Source organism: Phocoena sinus, chromosome 6, assembly GCF_008692025.1.
Source record: "Phocoena sinus isolate mPhoSin1 chromosome 6, mPhoSin1.pri, whole genome shotgun sequence".
Lineage (NCBI taxonomy): Eukaryota > Metazoa > Chordata > Mammalia > Artiodactyla > Phocoenidae > Phocoena > Phocoena sinus.
Window position 1 is genome coordinate 110,849,262 of NC_045768.1, and position 27,564 is coordinate 110,876,825.

General features: G+C 36.6%; 1 protein-coding gene across 1 annotated transcript in view; it reads right to left on the minus strand.

Moving 5' to 3' along the window:
• Positions 1 to 27,564, minus strand: part of GALNTL6 (polypeptide N-acetylgalactosaminyltransferase like 6) — a 1,139,747-nt gene that overhangs the window by 600,186 nt on the left and 511,997 nt on the right. The window contains exon 4 of the mRNA XM_032633792.1: positions 24,551 to 24,717. Within this exon, the coding sequence (XP_032489683.1) occupies positions 24,551 to 24,717 (167 nt within the window). The remainder of the gene's footprint in view (positions 1 to 24,550; positions 24,718 to 27,564) is intronic.

The following is a 27,564-nucleotide window of genomic DNA, read 5'->3' on the forward strand; positions in this document are numbered from 1 at the left end:
TATATATATATATATATATATATATATGTATGTATACACACACACACGTATGTATATACCATAATTTCTTTATCTTTATTCATTGATAGCCACTTCAGTTGTTTCCATATCTTGGCTAATGCTGAAATGAGCAATATCTTTTCAAATTGCTGTTTTTGATTTCTTCAGATAAATATCCAAAAGAAAATAGAAGTACTACTGTTGGATCACACAGTACTTCTATTTTTAAATTTTTGAGGAACCTCCATACTGTTTTTTCCATAGTGGCTACACTAATTTACATTCCTACCAACAGTAGAGGGGGTTCCCTTTTCTCCACATCCTCATCAACATTTATTATTTGTAGACTTTTTGATGATGGCCAGTCTAACAGGTATGAGGTGATATCTCACCGTGGTTTTGATCTGCATTTCCCTGATAACTAATGATACAGAACATCTTTTCATGTACTTGTTGGCCATCTGTATGTCTACTGTGTAGAAATGTCTACTCAGTTCCTGTGCCCAGTTTTAATTGGATTTATTTTTTTTTGCTATTAAGTTATATGAGTTCTTTGTATGTCTTGGATATATATGCTCAATCAGTTTACGCAAGGTTAAAGGATACAAAATCAATATATAAAATCAACTGCATTTTTATACACTAGCAACGAACAATCTGAAAATGAAATTTGGAATACAATTCCATATACAATAGCATCAAAAACAATAAAATACTGACAAATTTAACAATACTTCAAGACTTGTGCACCGAAAACTACAAAACATTTTTTGAGTAAATTAAAGAAAACCTAAATAAATAGAAAGATTTCCCGTGTTCATGGATTGGAACATGCCAATAAGCACATGTAAAAAAATGCTCAACATCCGTATTCACTAGGGAAATGCAAACCAAAACTTCAATAAGACATTATTTCATACCCAGGAGAATTATTAAAATAAAAAACAGGGCTTCCCTGGTGGCGCAGTGGTTGAGAGTCCGCCTGCTGATGCAGGCGACGCGGGTTCGTGCCCCGGTCCGGGAAGATCCCACATGCCGCGGAGCGGCTGGGCCCGTGAGCCATGGCCACTGAGCCTGCACGTCCGGAGCCTGTGCTCCTCAACGGGAGAGGCCACAACAGTGAGAGGCCCGCGTACCGCCAAAAAAAAAATAAATAAATAAAAATAGAAAAATAGAAAAATAAAAATTAAAAACAGATAATAACAGGTGAGGGTGAGGATATGGAGAAATGAAAATACTCATAAGTTACTGATAGACTGACTGTAAAATGATGCAGCCATTTTGCAAAGCAGTTTGGCAATTCCTCAAAATGTTAAATATATATATGGCCCAGCAATTTGACTCTTAAGTATATACTCAAGAGTAATGAAAACATATGTCCTCATAAGCTGTACACAAATGTTCACAGCTGCATTATTGATAATACCTGCTGAATTGATGAATATAGTGTGATCTATTCCTACAATGGAATATTATTAATTCATAAAAAGGAATTAAGTATTTATATGTGCTACAACCTGGATGAAACTCTAAACATTATGAAAAGGAAAGAAGCCAGTCACAAAAACCACTTATCACTGTATCACTCTATTTATATAAAATGTCCAGGATAGGCAAATACAAAGAGACAGACGGAAGGTGACCTCTGAGCAGCTGCAGTTCCCTAGCCAGTGAGATTTATCCATGGTGCAATTATTGCTAATTGAAAACTTTTCCAAAAGAGACAGAAGGTAGATTAGTGGTTCCCAAGAGCAGGGGGGAGGGAGGAATGGGGAGTGACTGCTAATGGATATAGGGTTTGGGGGTCGGGGTGATGAAAATACTCGAAAATTGGATAGTGATGATGGTGGCACAACTCTGAATATTGTGAAAAACACGTGTACATTTTAATATGGTCAATTTTATGGTATATGAATTATATATCAATAAAGTATTCACTACAAAAGAGAAAAGCAAATAAATTTAAAGGAAACAATCAATTATCTTTTATCCAAAGAGCAGATCTCAGCTTCTTTGTCCAAAATTCTTAGAGAAAATGAAAAAATGATAAAAATAAGGGATAATCTCCATGGAGATTTTTAGAGGTTTATTCAACTTCCCTTTACATTACTGTTTACATTAGAATGTCTTCGGCAAATTATATGAATTCATAACACTTGCTTAGCAGAGGGTAGTTAAATTAAATCTACAGTTCAAAGTATGATAGGAACATAAACCGTTAAGATAATGTTCAGATTTGGTAGATTATCTCTTCAACTTAACTGTAACAAAAGTGAAATTATTTTCACACAAAACAAAATTTATTCTCATTAACATTCTACAGCAAAAAGGAAAAGGAATAAACAATTTGACAAGTTGAAAATCAACAAACCAAAATTGCTTTAGGGTGAATTGTTCTAAATGTCTTCATTGTAAAAAAAACAAAACAAAACAGAAATTGGAATGTAACCATTTTTAGACTGTCACTTACTTCTCTTTCATAGTAAATTATATGGAATACATTTTACAGATTCCAACTACATTTTTGAAGTTTTAAGGGAATAGTGCTTCTTTGTTCTGAAATCCCATTAAAATACTTTTTTTAATAGATGCATATTAGAGAGTGTCAATGTTCTTATTTTTTCCTTACTAACCTAAAGTGTACATCGTTGCACAGTAAAAAGGAAAAAAAAAACGGAAGATATAAACTACAAGTAAAATTCTACCAGAATAACATCCATCTTATACTGACGCATTCTGGTACTGAATATTGAAAGGTTTTAGATAAAATCATCAAAAAGAGCAACATAAAATATTTAATAAGTGATCTTCGATAATCGTCTGATATAAAAGATAAACATCAATTTCATCTAGCTCATAATGCACAGTCTCTCAAAGATATATTTGTTAAACATTGTAGCTGAAAGCATATACACTTTAGAAATCCATGTGTAGGTAATGTAATTTCTTCATTTTGTATCTTATAAAATTAACAATTTATGTTATTATCAACCATTAGGTTCCTATAACAAAAGACAAACTCCTAGAGTAGAAACTATAAATTGTGAGAGTTTTTATTCACTTGAATATAAAGTAAGAACAGGCAACCCAACCAAACAAATACCTTTATAATTCATTTCACAGGGAGTTCATTTAAATTTCATCAAATTACTGGTATTTCAATAACTGCCTCTTTATTTTTATACAGTATTTTTAAGATAAATGCAAAATCAGTGTTAATTAGTTAACATTAATTTTGTGCCAAATGTTTACAAACTAAACAGGCAATCTTTCATCCTCTCAGCACCCTGGGATGCTGGCAGCATTCTTATATTCGTTTCTGAGGACCATGAAGTACGGACTGAGTCAAGGTCTCTTTTTGACTCTACTCTGCAGCTTCCAAACATTAGTACCTATTCCCAAAAATTGTACTTCAGCTCTGGCACTGCCAAGTGTTTCTTTCGTGCAACGGGAATTATTTAAGAACCATAACTTTAGTATTAGAACTTTACATCAGAATGTAGAGTGTCGTACACTTAGGTGGCTCTTTTGGTTAAGGGTGACTGAAAAAGTAGTTCACAGTGCTTGCAATATCTCTGATCTTCTGTAAGAGCTTGGTAAGCGTCATTATAAAACTATTTCTAGACCTAATTACATGGAAGGGCAGCAGTACTTGAAGGTGATGTGTACTGCAAAATCAGTAAAGCCTTCCTGATAATTTTATACCCATTGCATTTACTGACACTATTTTTCTGGTATTTCTCCCCCAAATCTTATAATAGAAGATAAAACAATTTTTTCAGATACATTTTGACTATCATTTTATGTCCTCAGCTAATACTGAAAAAAAAAAACTGCAACCTTTATTATTTAATAGAACAGTGATGGTGTTGACAAAATGGGTTAAAAGTTTGAAGTTTTATAAATTTACATTAATCTTCTCAGATTCATTAATGAGACATATACATATTCATGTCTCAGAGGGTTAAATTACATTCCTTTGGAAGAAAACATGTATGCATAAGAGTTACATAGTAAAACTAAACTATTAATTCAAGGAGACTTCATTTTGTTCATTTGTAGAAGTACAAAATGGGAAATCTACCTGCATTAATATGTCAAGATTTAGCACAGCCCTTAGCCTAATTCCTTGCATATAATTCAGGACACTGGGATATTTTTTTAAAAAGCTAGCACTGAATGAGATTAACAGTTATATTTAACAACACATAGGAACACCCTTCTTTCACACAGATTTTCCATTATAGATCATATTCAGAAATACAAATAAGAACAAGCTAACACCTTTATCAATACCGCCTCAAGAAAACTTGCCCATTAGTGGCCTTATTGTGGGGAGGGATCATTATCTGGTAAATTTATCAAGGTCTAACAGGCGACTGAAGTGTGCAACTTCTACCCAGGTCTGTCAGATGGCAGCAAAAGGTCCCAGTTAATCAGTATGCACAGGGTGAACGCGCATAGATGAAAATACTCACACCCCGACAAGCAGCTCTTTTGAAGCTTGCGGTCAGACCGGCATGGGAAGAAAATGGCCAGCCTGTTTGTTAGCCAACAAAGAGAAAGCAATACCAGAGGGATGCAATACCAGAGCTGTCCACACGAACAGAACCCTCCTCCCTGCCTTTATTTTCTCTCTTGCAATCAAATGTACCCATAAAAGAGGCACGCTAGGGCCCATGGGGTGTTAATTTTAAAGCCTAAATCTTAGAAACTAGTTCTAATTCTTAGCGGACACAGCTTAGGAGCCTTCATGTACAGAGTGTGTACTTGAGAACTTTATGTCTCTTCTCTTTATCTACAGTCATCAATCGGCTAACATCTGAAGCTGACAAGTTGTTAATATTTTTTTTTAATCCTAAGAAAAGCATTAAGAATATTTTTTAAATATATATCTGTTTTTAAATTTTATTTATTTTTTTGGTTGCATTGGGTCTTCGTTGCTGCACGTGGGCTTTCTCTAGTTGTGGCGAGCGGGGGCTACTCTTCCTTACGGTGCATGAGTTTCTCATTGTAGTGGCTTCACTTGCTGTGGAACACGGGCTCTAGGTGTGTGGGTTTCAGCGGCTGTGGCTCACGGGCTCAGTAGTTGTGGCTCGTGGGCTCTAGAGCACAGGCTCAGTGGTTGTGGCGCATGGGCTGAGTTGCTCTGTGGCATGTGGGATCTTCCTGGACTGGGGATGAAACCCGTGTCCCCTGCATTGGCAGGTGGATTCTTAACCACTGCACCACCAGGAAGTCTCACAGAAAGGATATTATATGTCTTATAATATAAAACTATGTCAACATGTCAATCACAAACATACTTATTCACATTCTTAAATTTAATGAATTTAAATGGTTATCATTGCTTTTGTAGTTTGTACATACATTGGCCAGATTTAGCAAACAAAATAGGGAGACAAATTTAACTGGCATACTGTTTTTATTCTGTCGACCAGATCTACCTAAAAACTTATGAGAAAACAATACGTATATAGTTTCTACATGACCTTAAGTAATAGGGACATGTGATATGACCTTTAGTAATAAAAAGTGGGGGAAAAGTTAGAAAACCTGCCATACGCCACAGCAATCACCAAAACTCACGCTGTCAAATTATCTACCTCATATCCTCCACCAGCCAGTTTCAAGTTGAAATGAATACAGATGAACTGCTGCTTTTTCTCTAGGCTTATCCTAGATTTTGACAGGGCCTGCACATAACAAAGCTCTTAATGGAAGCTGAAATTGTCTTCAATTATACCCAGTGTCTAAAGGTGGGTCAGCCTGGCTTTTTAAGCTCTTCAAATGTCTCTCATTTTTGTCAGGGTTACCAAATTAATAGGACTCCATGAACTTTTGTCCTTACTTAAAAGTTAAAATTTAGAGCAAAGTACTACATACAGTATGATGTTTTTTTAAAGATTTCCCATGTTAGGTTTGCAGACGAACTCACAAGTTTAGGCATAAGAAGGAACTTGAAGAAAATCAAGCCTAGGATTGAAGTTGAAGTTTGTTGCAACCATGAGGGCTGACGATGCTACGGTCTCTGATTTCAGAAATGGAGGGGGACATTTTTCATTTATGATTTATTCATTTATTTAGCAAATATTAATTAAGCATCTTTTCTTCTGTATTCTAGGCATTGGGGATGTAGCAGTGACAAACCAGGCAACTGAATCTGCCCTCATGGAGCTAACAGTCCAATGTGAGGACAGAGGCCATATATATGCTATTTTAATTTGAATAAAAGTTCTTTTGAAATAAAACATTTCCAATGTTTATTTTTCACATATATGAATTATTATATCTAAATTTATCTTATTCTGTCCATTAGTTGAGCATTCTTATTGTACCTTTTTAGTTTCATTTTGATCAGGGGATAAGCAGGTAAGAAACATATTCCTCTGTACACTTATTTAAAATTCTGAATCTTTGTAAAAAACATTGGATCAAATATATTCAACACATATTTCTTTTCCCATCCCATGCCACCCTGCCACTGAGACTCGGTGTGAAAGGAAGAAATATTTGTTATCTTTTTTCACATGTTAATAGATTTGCACTATTGGAATTCAAAATTCCTAGAGATCAAAGAGCTTTTCAATCAAAATAAACAGAATTTAGTTTGTATTTAACATAAGATTCCTCTGACATTGGTCATGGACAAGTTGTGACCCTAATTTTATTAATTCTATTACATTCTGCTTTCCTAAAATTGTCTTCTCTTGGAAAAATTAAATAACGTGTTTAAAACAATGAATACCACATCTTAAATTACTTACAAACTCTCTAAAATGGCAATAAGCTCATATTGTGAGCTTGTAACATGTGGAGACAATTGTTGCAAAGAAGCAATTTGTTCCTGGAAGCTCCATTATCTCTGACATATGTCATTATTATGCAGTGGCAAAGTTTTCTATTTGGGGGAATCTCTCAATCATTTTAATTAATTAAAGGAAGTGAAGAAACAAACTCTGCTAAGAGCCGAACCTATTTTTCATATGTTTAATTTTGACAATGTGAAAGATTTCTATTTTCAGGGATAAGTATATGAATGTATATGCAGATTGGTCCAACCCACAACAATTTTATGACTATGACCCAGACTCATGTTTACTCAGGTAAATATGATGATCCTCTCCTTCAAGGAGCTCATTAGTCTACAGTGGGGAAAGAGGTAAATTCACATCCAAATAATGTGGAAATTGCAATGATATTAACGCAGAATACTACAGAAGTAAAGAGCGATCACTGCAAAGGTAGTGGCCAACAGTTGTTATGTGCACTAAGTACTTTAGAGGTATTCACTTTAATTCTTATAACCACCCAGTGAGCTGGGTACTATTATTATCTTCATTTTACTGTTGCAGAAATCGAATCACAGGATTTTATTGTTGTTTGTTTGTTTTAAAGTAATCTGTTCAAGGCCTCCCATTTGGTAAGTGGCATAGCCTGACATGGGAGGTTTCAATACTGCCTGAAGAAGCAGTATTAGTCTTAAAAGATTAGTTAGAATAAGTGACACAGAAACAAGGAAAGTGTAATGGAGATACATTTTAGGTAGAGAAAACAGGACTTAAAACAGTACACGGGTAATAAATATATGCTGTGTGCTATTTACAATAGCCAGAACATGGAAGCAACCTAAATGTCCATCAACAGAGGAATGGATAAAGAAGATGTGGTACATATATACAATGGAATATTACTCAGCCATAAAAGAGAACAAAATAATCCCATTTGCAGCAACATAGATGGACCTAGAGATTGTCATACTGAGTGAACTAAGACAGAGAAAGACAAATATCATATGATATCACTTATATGTGGAATTTAAAAAAAAAGGTGCAAATGAACTTATTTACAAAACAGGATTCACAGATGTAGAAAACAAGCTTATGGTTACCAGAGGATAAGGGGGGGGGTGGATAAATTGGGAGATTGGGACTGACATATACACACTACTATATAGAAAATAGATAACTAATAAGAACCTGCTGTACAGGGAACTCTATACTCTGTAATGGTCTGTATGGGAAAAGAATCTATAAAAAATATGGGAAAAGAATCTATTAAAAAAGAGTAGATATATGTATATGTATAACTGATTCACTTTGCTGTACACCTGAAGCTAACACAACATTATAAGTCAACTATACTCCAATAAAATTTTTTTTAAAAGGCTCTGTCGGGGGGCTTCCCTGGTGGCGCACTGGTTAAGAATCCACCTGCCAATGTAGGAGACACAGGTTCGAGCCCTGGTCCGGGAAGATCCCACATGCTGCAGAGCAACTAAGCCCGTGCGCCACAACTACTGAGCCTGTGCTCTAGAGCCCATGAGCCGCAACTACTGAAGCCCAGGTGCCTAGAGCCCATGCTCCCAACAAGAGAAGCCACCACAGTGAGAAGCCTGTGCACCACAACGAAGAGTAGCCCCCGCTTGCCACAACCAGAGAAAAGCTCGTGTGTAGCAACGAAGACCCAATGCAGTCAAAAAAAAAAAAAAAAAAAAAAAGGCTCTGTGGATGGAATACGTGCAATCTTGGTTTTGCAATGGCAAAATCTGGAAGGTGGAATTCAGAGAAGATGAGTAGAGCACTCATGAACTCAGGGCCTCTTGAGGAAGAGTGGACTCTGATTGGCACGTTGCGGGGGGCCTCCAGAAAGCAAAGAAGAGTTTTAAAAGGAGGTGGTTGGCGCAGTTTTGCTGGTTATAAAGATCATTTTGATAATGGATGATGGATTTGAGAGGGACAAAGCTGGAGGCAGAGCAACAAGTCAGAAGGGCATTTCAGTGAGTGAAGTACAGCTACTTTGAATGGAATGAGAAGAGAGGATGGCTTGAAAAGTTCTCAGGAGGTACACTGGGCAAGATTTGCTCCTTGACTGGATGTGAGATGTGGGCAAGAAAGAGACTTCACAGGAATAATTCTCAACGATTTAGAAGAGTTTGGATGAACAATGATGTCATAAACTGAGAAGGAAGAGAGAATTAAAATTGGGAGAGTTTAGACACATTGAGTTTGAGATACCTGTGGGTCATTGAGGCCCAGAGGTCCAATAGTTTTTGAATATTCAGGTCAGGAAACCAAGCAGGACCCATGGGGCTCCTGGGCACAGAAGCATTTCTGTCCCCCACTTCTTATGTCTAGGAAATAGACCCCAGCCTCCATGACCTTCCCTGAGTTCCAAAGGGCAGATTCGAATGGTTGCTGATCACGGAAGGAAGGGGATACAGAGACAAGGGAGGCGCAGCCAAGACACAATAGTGCAGCCTTGGGGCAGGTCCCGGTTCCCCCTCAAAGGGTACACGGAACAATATCTTTAAGCTCCTTTTTTTTTTAACACCTTTATTGGAGTATAACTGCTTTACACTGGTGTGTTAGTTTCCACTTTACAACAAAGTGAATCAGCTATACATATACATATATCTCCATATCCCCTCCCTCTTGAGCCTCCCTCCCACCCTCCCTATCCCACCCCTCTAAGTGGTCACAAAGCACTGAGCTGATCTCCCTGTGCTATGCAGCTGCTTCCCACTAGCTATCTATTTTACATTTGGTAGTGTGTATGTGTCCATGCCACTCTCTCACTTCATCCCAGCTTACCCTTCCCCGCTCCCCATGTCCTCAAGTCCATTCTCTACGTCTGTGTCTTTATTCCTGTCCTGCCCCTAGGTTCTTCAGAACCTTTTTTTTTTTTTTTAGATTCCATATATATGTGTTAGCATAAGATATTTGTTTTTCTCTTTCTGACTTACTTCACTCTGTATGACAGACTCTAGGTGCATCCAACTCACTTAATAACTCCATTTTGTTTCTTTTTATGGCTGAGTAATATTCCATTGTATATCTGTGCCACATCTTCTTTATCCATTCATCTGTCGATGGACACTTAAGTTGCTTCCATGTCCTGGCTATTGTAAATAGAGCTGCAGTGAACATTGTGGTACATGTCTCTCTTTGAATTATGGTTTTCTCAGGGTATGTGCCCAGTAGTGGGATTGCTGGGTCGTATGGTAGTTCTACTTTTAGTTTTTTAAGGAAACTCCATACTGTTCTCCACAGTGGCTGTATCAATTTACATCCCCACCAACAGTGCAAGAGGGTTCCCTTTTCTCCACACCCTCTCCAGCATTTATTGCTTGTAGATTTTTTGATGATGGTCATTCTGACTGTGTGAGGTGATACCATATTGTAGTTTTGATTTGCATTTCTCTAATGATTAATGATGTTGAGCATCCTTTCATGTGTTTGTTGGCAATCTGTGTATCTTCTTTGGAGAAATGTCTATTTAGGTCTTCTGCCCATTCTTGGATTGGGTTGTTTGTTTTTTTTGATATTGAGCTGCATGAGCTGCTTGTAAATTTTCGAGATTAGTCGTTTAGCAGTTGCTTCATTTACAAATATTTTCTCCCATTCTGAGGGTTGTCTTTTCGTCTTATTTATGTTTTCCTTTGCTGTGCAAAAGCTTTTAAGTTTCATTAAGTCCCATTTGTTTATTTTTGTTTTTACTTCCATTTCTCTAGGGGGTGAGTCAAAAAGGATTTTGCTGTGATTTATGTCATAGAGTGTTCTGCCTATGTTTTCCTCTAAGAGTTTGATAGTTTTTGGCCTTACATTTAGGTCTTTAATCTATTTTGAGTTTATTTTTGTGTATGGTGTTAGGGAGTGTTCTAATTTCATTCTTTTATCTTTTACCTGTAACTGTCCAGTTTTCCCAGCACCACTTACCGAACAGGCTGGCTTTTCTCCATTGCATATTCTTGCCTCCTTTATCAAAGATAAGGTGACCATATGTGCGTGGGTTTATCTCTGGGCTTTCTATCCTGTTCCATTGATCTATATTTCTGTTTTTGTGCCAGTACCACACTGTCTAGATTACTGTAGTTCTGTAGTATAGTCCGAAGTCTGGGAGCCTGATTCCTCCAGCTCCGTGTTTCTTTTTCAAGATTGCTTTGGCTATTCGGGGTCTTTTGTGTTTCCATACAAATTGCGAAATTTTTTGTTCTAGTTCTGTGAAAAATGCAAGTGGTAGTTTGATAGGGATTGCATTGAATCTGTAGGTTGCTTTGGGTAGTATAGACATTTTCACAATGTTGATTCTTCCAATCCAAGAACATGGTATATCTCTCCATCTGTTTGTATCCTCTTTAATTTCTTTCATCATTGCCTTATAGTTTTCTGCGTACAGGTCTTTTGTCTCCTTAGGTAGGTTTATTCCTAGGTATTTTATTCTTTTTGTTGCAATGGTAAATGGGAGTGTTTCCTTAATATCTCTTTCAGATTTTTCATCATTAGTGTATAGAAATGCAAGAGATTTCTGTGCATTAATTTTGTATCCTGATACTTTACCACATTCATTGATTAGCTCTAGTAGTTTTCTGGTAGCATCGTTAGGATTGTCTATGTATAGTACCATGTCATCTGCAGACGGTGACAGCTTTATTACTTCTTTTCCGATTTGGAGTCCTTTAAGCTCTTTATCGAATTAAAACCCCCAACAAATGCAAGATGTTAGCATTCTTCATTCCAGATTAAAGGAAACACAGAACCTCATCAGAACACCTGAGACCAGATTAAAGGAGTGCAGGCCCTGCACAAAGCCTAATCTTATCAGCAACTCCACCCTTGAACTTGCTATAAAACTCATCAAATCCTCCTGGGTTGGGATGTATAGTTTTTGAGGGCACAAGCCCGCTGTATCCCCCTTTACCTGGCAAAGCAATAAAGCTCTTCTTCTCTACTTCATCCAGAACCCTGTCTCAGAGAGTCAATTTGGGAGCAGTGCACAGAGGCCAAGCTTTTGCCATCAGAAGCAAGAGAAGGGTTTACTTGTATAGAAAGTGGGAACAGATCACTCAAGCTTACTGCACACAATGGCGTGAGCTGTGGGTGGTGAGTAGGGCCCTGAAGATCACCAATGTTCAAAGGAGAAAGTTGAGCAAGGGACATCCATGAAAAATCCTGAGAAAGAATGACTGTAAAAGCAATCCCCAGATAAGAAAGAGGAGGTATACAAAGAATATCAAATGAAGCAGAGAGATCCGACTTTAAATTACTAGTACATGATTGAATTAAACTAATGTATTTTCTTCCCTAAGTAAAATTATTTATTTAATCAAATTTTAAAATATTTATTTAAAGTATTCAATTAATTATTCAATTCTCATATATGGAGCTCAATGGATTCTGCAATACTCAGAATTACAATTTTCAGTGGTAGTTGTATAGCTTCAAAATCCTCTGGATGAAATCATAGGGATACCAGAGGCCCCTGAAGACAGTGCGTTTGTCCTTTGTCGAGGTTTAGGGACTCTTCCCACCACTGTGTTGCAACTATTCTATGTGTCCAGTTTTAAAGGAAACAATTACTTGTTTAATATTTTTTTAATAACCTATAAAGCATAGATACTAATTCTGTACTCAAAATTCTTTGAGATAGATTTAGAAGTCATCTAGTTCAATTCCAGCATTTTATAGCAAAAATAATAATAGCCTAAATTTAATAAGTGCTTACTTTGTACCCATCGAAGTTCTAATTGCCTTATATGCAGAAACCCAATTTCCCAACATGTATGGGACAAGTGAGATAAATAGCTTGTTCATGGTGACAACATCAGTAAAGGTAAAGCCACGATTCACACCTACAGTGATGCCCAAATCACCTACTTAGCCGCCCACTCTTGTGGCAGAGGAAGGAAGGAGGCGGCACTGGCTGATATGACTAGTTGGTTATCAGAGTGCAGCATAGCCCGGGGCCCTTCCTCAGACGGGATGCCCTGTCATCTGCCCCTTCTGACTCATTGTTGATAATATAAGAGAATTAACCACATTTTCAGACATTGAAATGAATAGGAGATGCTGATACTACTCACCAAGCATTGTCTTGGCAAAAGCTTATCCTGGCTTCAATGTTTAGGCCAAGTATGGAACCCTAACCCATAAGCATCCCTCAGTTCCAGCGGGGATGAAGCCCAGCATTCATGCGAGGCACTGTGGCAGCTTTCTCACTGGGCGCTTTAGATTTCAGCTCCCTTGCAGATATTCCCTGATCCTCAAAGGGACAGTGGCTGAAGGAATTTGAAAAGACCATTTGCTCTATCTGTTACTAGTGACACCCTGTAATTGACATCTCTCACCAGAAAAGCCTTCACCATACTGAATCATCAGAAGCTCTCAACCTACAGTGCCAAGGGATTTGAATTTACCATAAAATATTAACTAGTCTGTAGTAAAGACTAAGAGTTTTCCCTAAAATTACCAAAATAGATAACCCTTTTGAATTCTGAAAGAGGCTAAAAACACATTTGAGAGATATTAAGTGGCCAGCATTCCTAAAACTTGAAACATATGTTTGACATGAGACATTCATTTGCTGAATTATTTTACACACTATCCTAACCGACAGGTGTCAAAACATGAAACCACAGAGTACGTTCATTCCTTTCAATTACAAGGAGAGACAGAGGAAGAAAATTAGGAAACGAGCTGAAGATACTGAATGCAAACTTCTATTCAGGGCTTGAAAGTAATTGCCTCTGGCCTGCAGAAGAGTTCAGTCTTTGATACCTGGATTTGAGCTGAATAATTACACATAGTAGATTTGCCTTTGGGACGACAGTCTGACATGAAGGAACTATATCTTAATCGAAAGTATCCATTGCTATTCTCTTTCAAGTTCTACCAACTAGTAATATCTTACAAGTTTTACCGAGAGCAGTGCAATCATTGGCAGTTCTGAAATAGGTTATACAGTCAAGTGCGATAGTATTTTGATTTTAGTCCCCTCCTTTTCCTAAGTGGTGTCTACTTCGTGGTTCCCCTGTACTTGATGATTCAATTTTGGGAATCAATCCTCAGTTCCCTGATCCCTAGTAAGTGTTGCCTTATTAGACTTGGCAATAAAGCTGCTCATTTAGGAGGAGCAAGACATCTGCACCCTAGAAATTAAAAGAATCGGCATTGGCTCCTTTGATTTTTTGACTAACTATACAGTTTAACTATACTGTGTACTTTTGAAATGTGTCATATCTCTGCAGATGAATATGTAGTTCCCAGGATACCATTCGGCGAAAATTAAGGTAGTCATCATGAAGTGTACCTTATGTATTAGTACCACTTGCCAGTTATGAGAAAGTGTTCCTGCGGGAAGAAAGTACACACCTAAGAATACATCCCTGATGCGCTTATAGCTTTTAGTATCTCCTATTAAGCTGACTGTCTGCTATGTAGAAGCTACAGATATTTAAATGAAGATCTGGTTTATACGTCCCTGAATCTTTGTCCATCACAATGACTTCTCCTTTTGATTCATAAATCCTTTTGCATTGAGGGACCTATGGGAATTTATAAGACAACCACGTCGCCTATGGTCTTAGGTAAGTTGTCAGGACTGCCAAGCCATTTGGGTCTCTTCAGGGCTTCATACTGATGTATAGGGTAAAGGAAAACGCAAAGATTACGGCCAGCAAAAATATGTCCAGGGATTCCCAGGAGCTTATGGTACAACCAAGAGTCTTCTTACTAGGGCATCTTGGGCTCAGTCCAGCTTCTGTTTCCATGGAGACACCTCCACTCGTGTATGTTTCACCTTTCATAGAGAAGCGTGAAAAAGTGGTTTAGCAGGTGAGTATAGGCTGCTTGGTGCCATGCGATCTGGGGTAACCCCAGATGATTATAAGAGTGGTCTAGGAAAGCTATCTGCTGCACCTGGGAGCCAAGGGACAGTTTGGTCCATTCGGTCTCAGGAGATATATTATGGTCACTCCCGGGCGTGGGGAGGAAGTCCCAGGTCTAAGAGAATCTGAGCTTGGAAGTCATACCCGCCTGGGGATGATGTCTGACTGAAATTTAACAAACTTGTACTGACTCCTAGTGCTTCATGCGACTATGGGTATTACTATGAGCATTACTATTATCCAGAAGTGTTCCTTAAAAAGCACTGATGCAATCACTTTAGAAATTTTGCAAAGATCAAAAACAAGTGCACTGAACTTTGGAACCTGAAATGTGCCTTTTTATAGATACAGACACTATATTTACCTGACTCCAGTCTTGGGAAGTTATTTCCTTCATCATCATTTCATGAAGATTATTCACGGTTAAAAGGTAAATTATGTAATTTCTCCAAGCACATGGCAATCGTTTAGACCTTCAAGCACGAACTTATTTGAAGTGGTCACGGATTGTCCTGCTATCTCCTCTCTATAGTGAGCGACGTGTTTTTCCTAACCTTTCAGTTTAGAGAGATTTTTTTTTTTTTGAAAGTGAAAAAAATAGTGAAATTGTGTCTTCTTGTTTCTGAAATCTAAGGTCACATCAATCCTTTCTAAGGTCTCCAGGCCTGAAGTGGCAGAGCTGAGACTTGGATTCAAGACTCTAACACATAGGTTGTTAACTGCTTGCAGTATTTGTATCTGTTCCATGAGTCCATAATTTTATAACAGTACTATAAAATAAACAAGTATCTTCTTTTCTTCACAGAACCTTTATTTTCTAAGAAGCAGTGCTTAAACTGAGCAAAACTAGAGGAAAAAAAATGTACCCAACCCGAAAAAAATCAATTGCTTAAATTTTACTTTAAACCCTAAGCGTACCTCCATTAGGTTGGAGGTGGCCTTAATTTATCCTGCAGAAATATGCAAAACTCAAAATCATAAGTTACGGAGCTTAAGTTTATTCAAGACATAAAATTAAGCTTCCCTTGTCACTGTCCCCCTACAATGTTGGGGTCAGTGTTTTCTGAGCTATGAGGCACCTACTAGTTTTCCAAGTGGCTTGTAAACATAAATATATTCCACTTAGAGTTTTAGTAGATAAGACAAAAATAAATAAAGGGAAAATCAACGATGTGTATCTCATGAGTATCCAATGTTAGATATTTGCCCATTCACCCCTACCCCTTCACCCCCAGCCCAGCTGCTCTCAGAAAGACTCTCGTTTTCTGGGGACATTTTACACAAGAGTGGCCCCGGCAATCTCAGAAATGTCTTGGTTTCTGTGAAGTGAGGCTGCCTAAATCTGGAACAATACATCCAGAGTAAAGACAGACTCAGATGATTTACAAGAGGACAGCCTAAAATCCATTCACTTACCTCGGTAAATTCTACTTTGAATCAGCCTGGGAAGCCACATGAAACATGTCTAACTATGTTTTATGCCCTATTTCATTACTTTGTGAGCCTTTCAGAATGTTAGAAACACTCTTTGCTCCAGGAGGAAAGCCCTGATTGGCCCCCTGCAGGGCTAAAAGGCCATTTGGACACTGGGATTTGTGTGCTCAAGTCATTACTTTTCTCATGAATTCTTCATTCTACTATGTGTGTGTACACAGTGAAATGATGGTTTCTATTACGACCCTGCTCCTAAGGTGAGAAAATGGGTAATAAATTAGATTCAATTATCTAGAGTGTCTATGTAACTGTAGTACAGTTTTATCAAATTGAAGATAGTATCAGAATGGTTCTAGCTTCTCAGAATTAGATGTCTGAGAAAACTACAGAGGAGAGGAACCCTGCATGCCTAAGCAGAAAAACCATCCATTTGAGGTTAATCCAGCATTTATCTCAGCATATAAAGTTGACCTAGTGTGTGACCTAGGATGTCACCTCCCCTGAGTCTCCATTGATTCATCTATAAAAGGGTACAAATGTGCCAGGTCACCTGCAATTTCCTTCATCTCATAGATCTTACCGGTCTAACGTGGAATTGTTCCTCAGTTGACATAAAAGACAATTCTTATTAGGAGAATTGTGTTAAAATGTGTTTTATCAATACAGATGCACTCGATGTTTAAAACTTGTCGGCTTATCAAAAACCCTGACTGACGAGAGACTGATCATTTTCTAAGGAAGTGTTACAATTCAAGATAAAGGAGGAAATATTTGTGTTTTTTTTCATTGTGTCAATGCAGTGATTTTTTTAAAAAATTAAGAGCAGGTGGACCTTTAGGCATCAAAAAAGGATTGTTTGAAATGCAAAACATTTTATTATTAAAGCTCACCAGCTGAAGTTTGCTGACAAGAGAAATCATCACACAACATAACCTTTTGTTTCATCAGAGGAAGTCATCCCTACCCAAGATCTGAAGACCCAGATCCACAAAATGGTTTCATATGAGTGACTATCCTACTCAAAACAGCTGTCTGCGAGGAAAATAAATGGGATTTAATCTGCCATAAAATGAACTGCACAATTTATTTTTCTTGAGGAAGTCATGCCTTGTGACATTGGTGAGCTGTAACGGTTTTGCTTTGAAAAGAAACATCCCCTTCTATGCCAAACCCATATGAATTCATCCATGTGGAGTTTTCATCCAGAAAAAGCAACTGGAAAGCCAGATGGGCTTACCCACCACCTGAGGATGGGAGCTGCCCTTCCCTATCTTTAAAAGGACTGATTTCAAACATGAGCCCTAAATAATTATTCAATTCAGAGAGAGGTTTTAAGATGGTTGGTTATTAAGGTTGAAATACATGAAATGATCAGCCAGCCATTAATGTTCTACAAAAACTGACTATTTCATATGCCTCAAGCTAATATTTAAAGAGAATAGAACTGTAAAATAGCAAAATGCTAGTTAAAAAAATGACAATTAGATGAGATTTATCATTTCTTCAAAATGAAAATATTTTTTAAAAACTTAAAAGCAACCAATAGAGGAAATATAAATACTTACAACCCCTAAATTGACAAAATTTTCTGTGTGGGCATTTTTGAAGACCTCACAGGAATTAACAGTATTTTAAATTTATCTCATTCATTCGAGTACACAAAATCTTTTTTAAATGATAAAGGAAAAGAAAGCAGTAACAAAATTTTTCAACTGTGAAATATGCTTTAATATTATATATGATACCTAACTACAGCCCAACTAGAAAACAGAACTTAAGTGTGCCTCTTCATTCTATTTTCCAAGATACTTATTTTTGTGTTCAAAATTCATCTAGAACTGGTCCATTCCAACACTCTAGTCTCAAATTCTACATTAGAACATTTTAAAAACAGTTTCTAACACCACATAAAAATGTCTATTTGTGTGGAAATTTCAGCACATGTATCTTTATTTAATCAAATATAAATTTTACTGAAATTGAACTGAAACAAATAAATTTCATCAAATTTGATATATTAGGACTTTATTGAGAAGACAGAGGATATAATCCCCCAAATTCTGAACCTTCCAGTGCCAGTCTTATAGAGGCTAATTCATAAAACAATTCATCAAGAAAAACATATACCTTTACAGAATCTGAAGACCTTTTATCCTAATCTGCAAAAAAAGGATCTACTTAAAACGGGCTGTTTCTACCAGAATAAAGAAAGCATTCCAGTGGTATTCATGAGGATTGTGACCCTCGTGATTGTGTGTAACGCTCAGGAACAGTCCTGAAAACTGCAGGGATTATTCGCATTTGCTCTACAGAAGAAAAAGGAGAAAGCAAAGTGCTGCTCTAAACAATATGGCAAATATCAGGCTCAGCAAGGACGCATAACTCGTTATTTTGTCAGATATGGTCCTTTGTTTACACAGACATTTACAACACGTGAGACTGGAGTTTTCGTTTAAAAGTAAGAGGGAGAGAAATCCCAGGAGTGCTTTGCCTTCCGAGACAGCTTCTATTCAAAGCATATTCTGCCACTGATGAGTAGGACTCATATTTTACAAACACGTAAAGACATTTTTATGAGTTGATTTTGTGTTTTGGAACTTGCGGAATGTACACTTTATAAATTGTCTTCCCTATTTTCCTCTGACTTAGAGAACATATAACTGTTCTACGTTCATATTTACGACTCTATGCCCTGGACTCCCTTAGGCGGCAGACACAAAAATAATTGCTAAAACAGAACAGTTTTATTAAAACTGTACATTTCATCCTTATGCGGCATGATATGCAAATTTATCACCAGAAATCAATCAGCTTTCTTTCACTTCTATAGCAGGTGATGATAAATTTCTAAAAGTGTACAGTTGAATTTTATAATATCTTCTTAGTTCCTGTTACTTATTAGTATTTAATATTGTATTTTGATTTTAAAATGCAATTATCCTTACAACTTGAAATCTGAATAATAAACCTAAGCAATTCCAAGATTCACTTAGAGTGACCGGCACTCAATAAATCTGAGACATAAAAATGGCTTGTCTTACAGTCTAGTGGCCTGACGGAAAACCAGCACAAAGGCATTTCCGTTGACTGTCACCTCTGAATCTTTATATGCACTTTAGTGTTAGTATTTTATCATTTAAGATAGAAATGCACTACCATTCTTCATCTATTTTACAACCTTTTCACACCAATGATACCTTCCAGCTTTGAACAGTTGTAAAACTTGTGCCAACTGATTTGTCTGGTTATGGAAACTTTCCTTAATGGTATACTTGGAGACTATCTGAGTAAAGGAGAACCTGGAATTCAAGACTCATCATTACCACTTGTGAAATGACTTAAAATATTCTCAGTATTTTAAAGATTTATAAACACATTTATCTATGTGAAGAGTCTAAGATTTTGATGGTAATACGGACCTTTAAAGAAATTGTGTGTGCGTATGTATACACATACATGTGATTTCTGAATTTGGCACGAAAATTATTAAATGATTTCAAAGCAAATTAGATCTACAAAATATTGGAAGGCACATTGGTATAACAAAGAAGGAAAATTGGCAAAGGAGGAGTAACAGCAGTAACCTGAAATTCCACATAAAATGCTACAAAAGGAGTTCATGAGAAGGCATAGTAAATGTCTATAAACTTGTGAAAATGCCAACATTTATCAAAGAAATGTTATCACAAATGTCACATAAAATAATGTAGAGGTAATACTATCGAATTCCCATCCCAAATTTCCCCTTGCAGATTTATAAATCCAATACCAATTAAGTGCTAAATAATAAGAGTAGAAAAATGGACGTCAAAATAATATGGAGAAGACACAGGAGATTTTGGAAATTAAGCTATTTATGCATTTATATTACTCACTGAAGCTCCAGCCCCAATTCTGAGACACATGACAATTATTCTGAAACCCTGATTTGCATAAAAATGACACATAGGTTTTGTTGAAGTGAAGATTCTGATATATCTGGATGGAGCCCGACAGTCTGCATGACTGATAAGCTTCAAAGTGATGCTGACGTTGCTGATCCATGGACCACACTTTGAGTGGCGAGGATCTATGTTCTCTGAGGAAAAGTAAACTAGATTTCTCTAAAGTGGCTGACTTTGCTAGATCGGAAGGATAGTTTTAAAGTTTGTGATTTTCCCTCTAACTAGAACATGGAGAATAAGAGGTCTTTGTGAAACTCTAACACTCAGCTCCCTACTTTTCCTGTCCAGGAAGTTTGAAACAAGCAGGGGTGAGAGTGAGTTAGTGTGCATGTGTGTGTGTAAGTACACACACATCCAGGGCACAATAGTGCCCTCACACCTGCATTAAGGGAGGTGTATCAGCAATTCTCCTGTGAGTTCCCTCGGTTTAAACTTGAATTCCTCTAAGCACACAAACTTTAGAGAACTGTCAGGTTCAAATCTGCCCTGTCTCTGAGGCTAAGCCCCAGCTTAGTTCACACATTTCAACATTTTCCGTGTGGATGCCGTGAAGGTTGCCTGGAATTTGGAGATAAGCCCAGGATTAGTCCTGCTTTAAAGTCATCATGAAGTCTTGTTAGAAGCCTCAAGTTAAGTTGTTAAATGTATTTCTGAGAGCTTACTGAAAAAAAAATATATATATTCACTAACTTTGGTAAGTGTCAGATAGCAAAAACATGGCATTGGTTTTGAAATTTACCTGTAGGCCTGCACCTTCCTGTTTTTATAGACAGTAGGCTTATGTTCTGAGGCTGAAACAACACTCTGTTTACCAAGCTCATTTCAGGAAGAATATCTAAACTGAGAAGTGCTGGGATGTTCATTTTTTAAAAGCATTTTGATAACTGGGTCAACTGGGTAAATTCAAACTGATTTTTAGAAAGCACTTTGCAGTGATTTTATAATTCAAAAATACTTTAGTATTTTTTTCTCTACTGCTATGAAACCAATTTTGCAGAATTCACCAATCATAGAAGGATTACATTTTTTGGTACTATGAATTCCAAGCGATATTGCACTTGTACTATTAACATGGCTAACATGTTGGCTTTCCTTTTTTTTTTTTTTATGTGTAGCTATTCTACTGACCTGGAAGACATAAAATATAAAGCAGTAATGTTTGATTAAATCTTGTCAAAATTTATTGCCTTTAGCCAAAGGACATTAGAGAATATTCAAAAGAGCTATAGTGCAAAGGTGTTAAAATGCATACTGAAAAGACTTGGAACTAGAATATATTTCTGAAAATAAATATGAAGTGTAACATTTCAGAAATAATTTCCCGAAGGAAACCAAAAAAATCCCCTATATTTTCTTGTCCTTTAAAATTTGTCTAGCCTACTTAACTTGATTTTTAAAGAAGCGGTGGGAAATACTCCGATTTCTGGGTTGTCCAAAAGTCAAAAAAAAAGCATAAAGTATAATAGCTTTTAACAGCATGGCTATGCATCATATCTGACTAAAAAGCAGAGAAAACTTCTTTGTCTTAGAGGCCCTGTAAACAAGAGATGGCTGGAAATATCTTCCTTCTCTTACAATAGTAAAAACAATCCTGAAAGGGATTTTTGATAAACATTAAGGTCACTGAGATAATTTAGGGAGGTGACATGTTCTATTTACCCTCCTTTTGTTGAAACTCTAAAATTTCATTTTTCTTCATTACCCGTATAAACTACCTGCTTATTAGTAAAACTGGAGATTTAAAAAAAAAAAATGTTAAGGCAGTCCTAATTTTTCCAACATGTTATAAATGACCACAATTCATCTTCATATGCCTTCTATGAAGGCATGACTTCTAAATAACTTCTGTTGCAACTGGGGTTGTGGGGGCGAGGTGGTAGGTGATAGGTAGATGGGTAGATGATGGATGGATGGATGGACACATAGACAGAGGACTGACTGATTCAATTTTGTGAATAAGATTTCATTAAATTGAGAGGATCTCCTCACAAAAGTATGTAGAATATTGATGTTGTGTTTCTGGACAGTATTTGGGGAGGAGTGGTCAGAAGTTGAGAGCAGTTGCTGTCCTGTGGAGCACAGTTCCTTCAGCCATCAAAGTAGGTCTTCATCACAACCTCCCGGGAGGAGGTACTTAGATAACTAATGAGCTACTTATCCCCATTTTGATAAGGAATTTGAGACACCGCGAGGTTAATTTACCCGAAGTCATACAGTTCATAGCTGGTATCAGGATTCTAACCTGTGTTTACCATGTTGATTTTCTAGATTTCTCACAATTCAGAAAGCAGGAGTGATGCTTTTAGGTTCACCTAAACCCTAATATTTTATCAGAAGAGATTCTGTAATCTGAAACGAAAATTTGAAAGAAGGGCTTCTCTTATTCCATGCGCCTTTAGAATTATGGTATATTCTAAAAGATTTGTGGAAGTATTTTTATCACATGTCTTTCAACGTTTAGTCTTACACTATCGTCAGGCTAGTAAAATGAAAAGCAATATTCAAAAAGCTTTCCCGTTTGAAAGTTTAATGATCATAAAATATGACTTTCAACTTGATAGTTCACAGGAATAGAGTAACTAAAGGAAAGATTTACGAAAGCATTAAAATAATGATTATCCTTAAAAATGTCCCGCAGCAAAGTCAAAATCACCATTACTCTCCCAACCAATCCTTTTTGTGTTGCTTCATGTCACAAACAGCAATGGCATGGACCATGCAGAACACACTTCCTTCCTGGGTAACATTCTAAGCAGAAGGGACAGTCTATCAAAGTCGCTACAGAAGGGACAGTCTATCAAAGTCGCTACCATACAGAGATGACAATGATTTAAACTCAAGACAAAAGGAGATGCCACTATTTTCTCCCTCTTTAGAGACTTTCAGCTGAAAAATACCTTTGAGAAATATCCAGCAGAAACTCTACAAACCAGTGTACTGCTACCAAGTGTCTCCTACTTTATTACCCCCAGGTCAAAATTCTGCTGTAGGAAACAGTTTACCAAGACAAAGTTAATTATGTAGAAAATTGTCCACAGATACACTGTCTTATTTCTCTTGGTACCAGTCAATCAAAAAATGCCATTTATTTGGTGATGTGTGGCCCCAGATCTTTATCCCCCTTTTCATTCTTTTATTTAAAAGCACAGTTTTAGCTTTAACACATGAAATGCCTATTTTTAGCCTGAGGTGGTAATGACTGCTTTGAAATAAGTAGCCTCAATTAGAATAAAAAAGAAATCAATGTGTTATTTAAATTAATTTTAAGTAATACATTTAATTCAGGTACTTATTAGATACTGATTTAGATACTTATTGAACACACAACTATATAAGCAATGCAAGGCAAAAACTACTTTGAAATCAACCTAAATTACCAAGTTTGTAGTTTACTATTTTAATAGAACAATAGACAACCTTTTTTTTTGGCCTACGAACTTCAACACACATGAATTATCGGCAAACCCTGAATCAGTTTTTGAAGTGAATCATTGCAGACAAAAATGCTAAAGGAACCTCAAAGCTAACACACCAAGCAGTTTTACGTCTACAGAATTTTTAAGTACTACGAAGAAAATGTTTCTGTTGCAAATGAAATTTCCAAAACCTCAATTAATCCATAGGATGTCAAGATGCATGTTCTTGAAGGCATAAGAATAACACGCAAACTCATTTCCTGCCACTCTTTCTTACACACATACAGTACAGTTAAACAGAGCTCCTTCATGCAAGGAAACAGAAGGTAGATGAATATCTTTAGAAAAGGTTTCCGCCTCTCCACTCACACCAGCCAAGAAGAATTTTACTTTCCCCTATTTAGAGTGAATATGACTTATCAAGTCCTAATCTCAAGAAACTTTCTATAATCTTATTCCCCTGACTTATAAACCAAACTGCGTTCATGAGAACAGTAAAAAAAAAAAAAAAAAAAAGAGTAGAACTGTGTCAAATTTTCTAATACACCGCATTCCAGGCCTTTCTGTTGTTATTATTGTTCAGATATGATAAAATAGCTAAAATTGCCAAGTTAAAATATTTATTTGTGTTACTTATAATTTCCAGTATTTATGAAGTAAAACAAGCACAGCCTGGAGAATGTATCACACTGGTAAATAACAGAGCAGATCCTTTTCAGAAAGGGGAACAGATTTTCTGGTTCTACTGGAATATTTCACCATTCATATGTACTTTACCGTAACATATTTTACGTTTGTCCTGAAGCTGCAGGTAGAATTTGAGGCATTCTGCCAATACCTCTTTAATTTACAGCAGAAATGTTATACAAATTTCTTATAGGTCCCCAAATGATGCCCATAACCTTTCGTTCAATTCCTTTCGCATTTTGGTCAACATTTTATGAAATCACAGCATCACAACACAGACAAAACTTTATCATCTCCTTTCAGATAGAAAGAAACCATCACAATGATCACCTGCTTTATTTTAAAAGCCAGTAATGATTACGTAGGTGGTAAGAGAATCACATAAAATATTATTAACATCTTACCTCTATCACTGAAGTCATCGACCAGGATGATTTCTGCAATCAGACTTTCTGGGGTTCGGTTGATGATGCTGTGGATGGTCCGGAGGAGTGAAGTCCAGCCTTCGTTATGGAATGGGATAATGATGCTGGTGTTTGGTAGCCTTTCCAGGTACATCTTGTGCTTACAGCTGGAGATGACAGAGGAAGGAAAGGCTATATCAGATACAAGACTGTAATATGTCTTATACTGCCATTGACTCATTGTATTATCAGACAACTGTGAAAATTAGACTTTGCCTAGTACTTGCCCAACCAAAGCTTCTACATCATCATACTTACTCTACCCATTCCTGGAACTCATTAATGATCTCCTTTCACACTCACTCTTAATGACATAATTATTTATCCTCTGTTATACCAATGGCTCAAAAACAAGGTAAGAAGCACACTTGTGCTTCCTGAAATGTTGTGCTCTTGTCAATATGTTCTCTAATAGTAATAAGGATAAATTATATGTATTAACATCATTTCCACTGAGCACACAGCTAATGTTAAACTTTCCGGGAAAGTTTGGAAATTTAACTTCTGTATTATTTATGCCCAATTAATCAGTTTTGGTTGTGGTCTGTTTCCACAGCTGGGCAGTATTTAAGGCTCTAGGCGAGAAAAGAGTCTTAAAGTGAAATAAATGAAGATTTAATCTTAAATGGTCACACACTGATAAGATTACATTAAGATCCAAATCATGACACGACCACATTCCTAATGAAAACTATACAGAGAAACCTCGTGTTGCTGTTTTCACTGTAAAACAATCTGAGGTGCCAAATAGGAAGTAGGTTTTAAATTCTGGCATAGTTTAAAGCAATATAGTATATGTCACGGCTATTCTTTCAATATTTGTGATTTATTTAAGTAATTCATAAGCCACATCAGGGCAGAAAGCTGGTCTCAAATCTGATTTAATTCTTCGTTCAGCACTGGTCATAGTTGCCCAAGCTTCATTAAAGATAATGAATTAATTTAAGTTTGTGCAATCTTTAAGTTATTTCAAAACTAAAATAGGATAAACTTTCAATCAATTACCAAATTTAGTGACTTGTCTGGTATGGATAACATGAAAACAAACAAAAAGAGAGTGGAAATCTGGAAAGAAACGCGGTTTCTGTTTAAATACAGGAACATCTATTATTTCATCTTTTGCCAAGACACTGGCTACTGTCTAGTCCAGATATTATGGTGTGAATTTGAAGTATGCATAGATTCTACCAAGATGTATAGACATGTACCAGCATATTCAAAACATTACTTAAAATATGGTTTTTTAGTCAGTTATCTCAACGCTTCATTCTACTATGATCTCAATAGGATATCTTAAATATTACTGTGGATGTAAAACAAAGAGATCTTGCCTTGCAGCTTCAGATAATAGAATATAATGTAATTAAAGCAAAAAAATTTAACTATCCTGGAAGATAAAATAAAATGAAATAATGTAGACAAATAATTTACATATAAAATATAGACATTTCTTTTTTATCTTGTCCTTTTATTATCAATTATTTAATCTAAATTTTAAAATTTGTAACAATATTTATCAAACAAGAGATTTAGAGGTTTTCAAATACAATGAAAAGCACTGGAAAAGACCATCAAAAGGATACCATGAAATGGACATGAAAATACTAGAAAAAAACATGAAGTTCCTTGTAGGATAACATAAAATAATTTAAAAAAGCAATATATGAAACAGATCTGTCAGTGATTTCCAAGAGAGTGTAGTGAGATGGATGCTTTCACATCTAATGCACAAATGTGGACAAGAGTGCTAAATTAATTCAGCACATCTCATCGTAATTAAGTAGAGCCATCCATCCTTCTCAACAAAGACAAGAGCCCAAGACAAATGTGCTTTCCTGTATCAATACTCAGGATAATACAAAACACCATACCTAACAATGCTCTGGGAATGTAACTGATATCCCCAAGAAGGCAAATTAGTTTTTAAACATTAAGAGGAGACACTGTACATATCGCTTGCTTATTAATGAAATAGGAATTGCATTCAGAGTAATACATGAAAAGCAATCAATAGGCTTAGGGCTTTAAAGAGATGTTTAACACCTATCTACAATCCATTCAGAAAAAAAGGCAGACATAAGAGAATGCAAGACTAGCCATGTGCAAAAAGGGCTTTCCCTCATAAAAATGTTTTCAGTAATTTCTATGTAAGTTCAAAGTACTACCACACAGGGAAGGTGAAAATATCCTTCTATTCATTCATGCTCTCAAGTCCCAATGATTTGCTGAGGGTTTTCTCTAAGCCAGGAAGCAAAGTGGAGACAAAAGAATGAAAAATACCCTACTCTCCAACTTTAAGATGTTTACAATACAATAGGATACACAGAAGAGTAAAGAGACAGTTAAAACTTTAAAGGGGAATCAATATGTAGGAGTATAACAGGGTGCCATACAAGCATTTGAGAGAGGCCCCTGAAGCAATTCGCAAAGTGCTACAGAAATGCAAGTGAGAGTTAAAAGTGGCCTGCAAAAGACCAGTTCGAGATATATTTAGGAAAAGAACTGATATGACTTAGTAACTTTCTGGGAGAAACAGTTAAGGAGGACGCCCATGTTTTGGACATAGGAAACTGATCTATGAAATACAGACCTACATCAGAGCACTGTGTGTAAGGGGCATTTGAGGGTTGCAAGGCTTGAAGGTAAACATGAGTTCACTTTTGACCACATTAACTTTGAGGTGTCAAAATGATACCTAGTTGAACATGAAACCAGCTCTTTCGCTCCTTTTCTGTTTGTCCATTCCTGTTCCCCTCTAACCCTGAAAGAATCTAATTATAGGAATGAGATCGGTAAGCAACCGAAACCAACTCCTGACTTACGCTCTCCTGAATGCACACCATGCCACGTCTAACCTGGTGATTCTTTTCCTAGATAAAAAGAAGAATGAGGAATGGAGTAGTTAAAGAATCGCGGGCTCTCTGCCTCTAACAATCCCCTTAGGAATCCTGCTG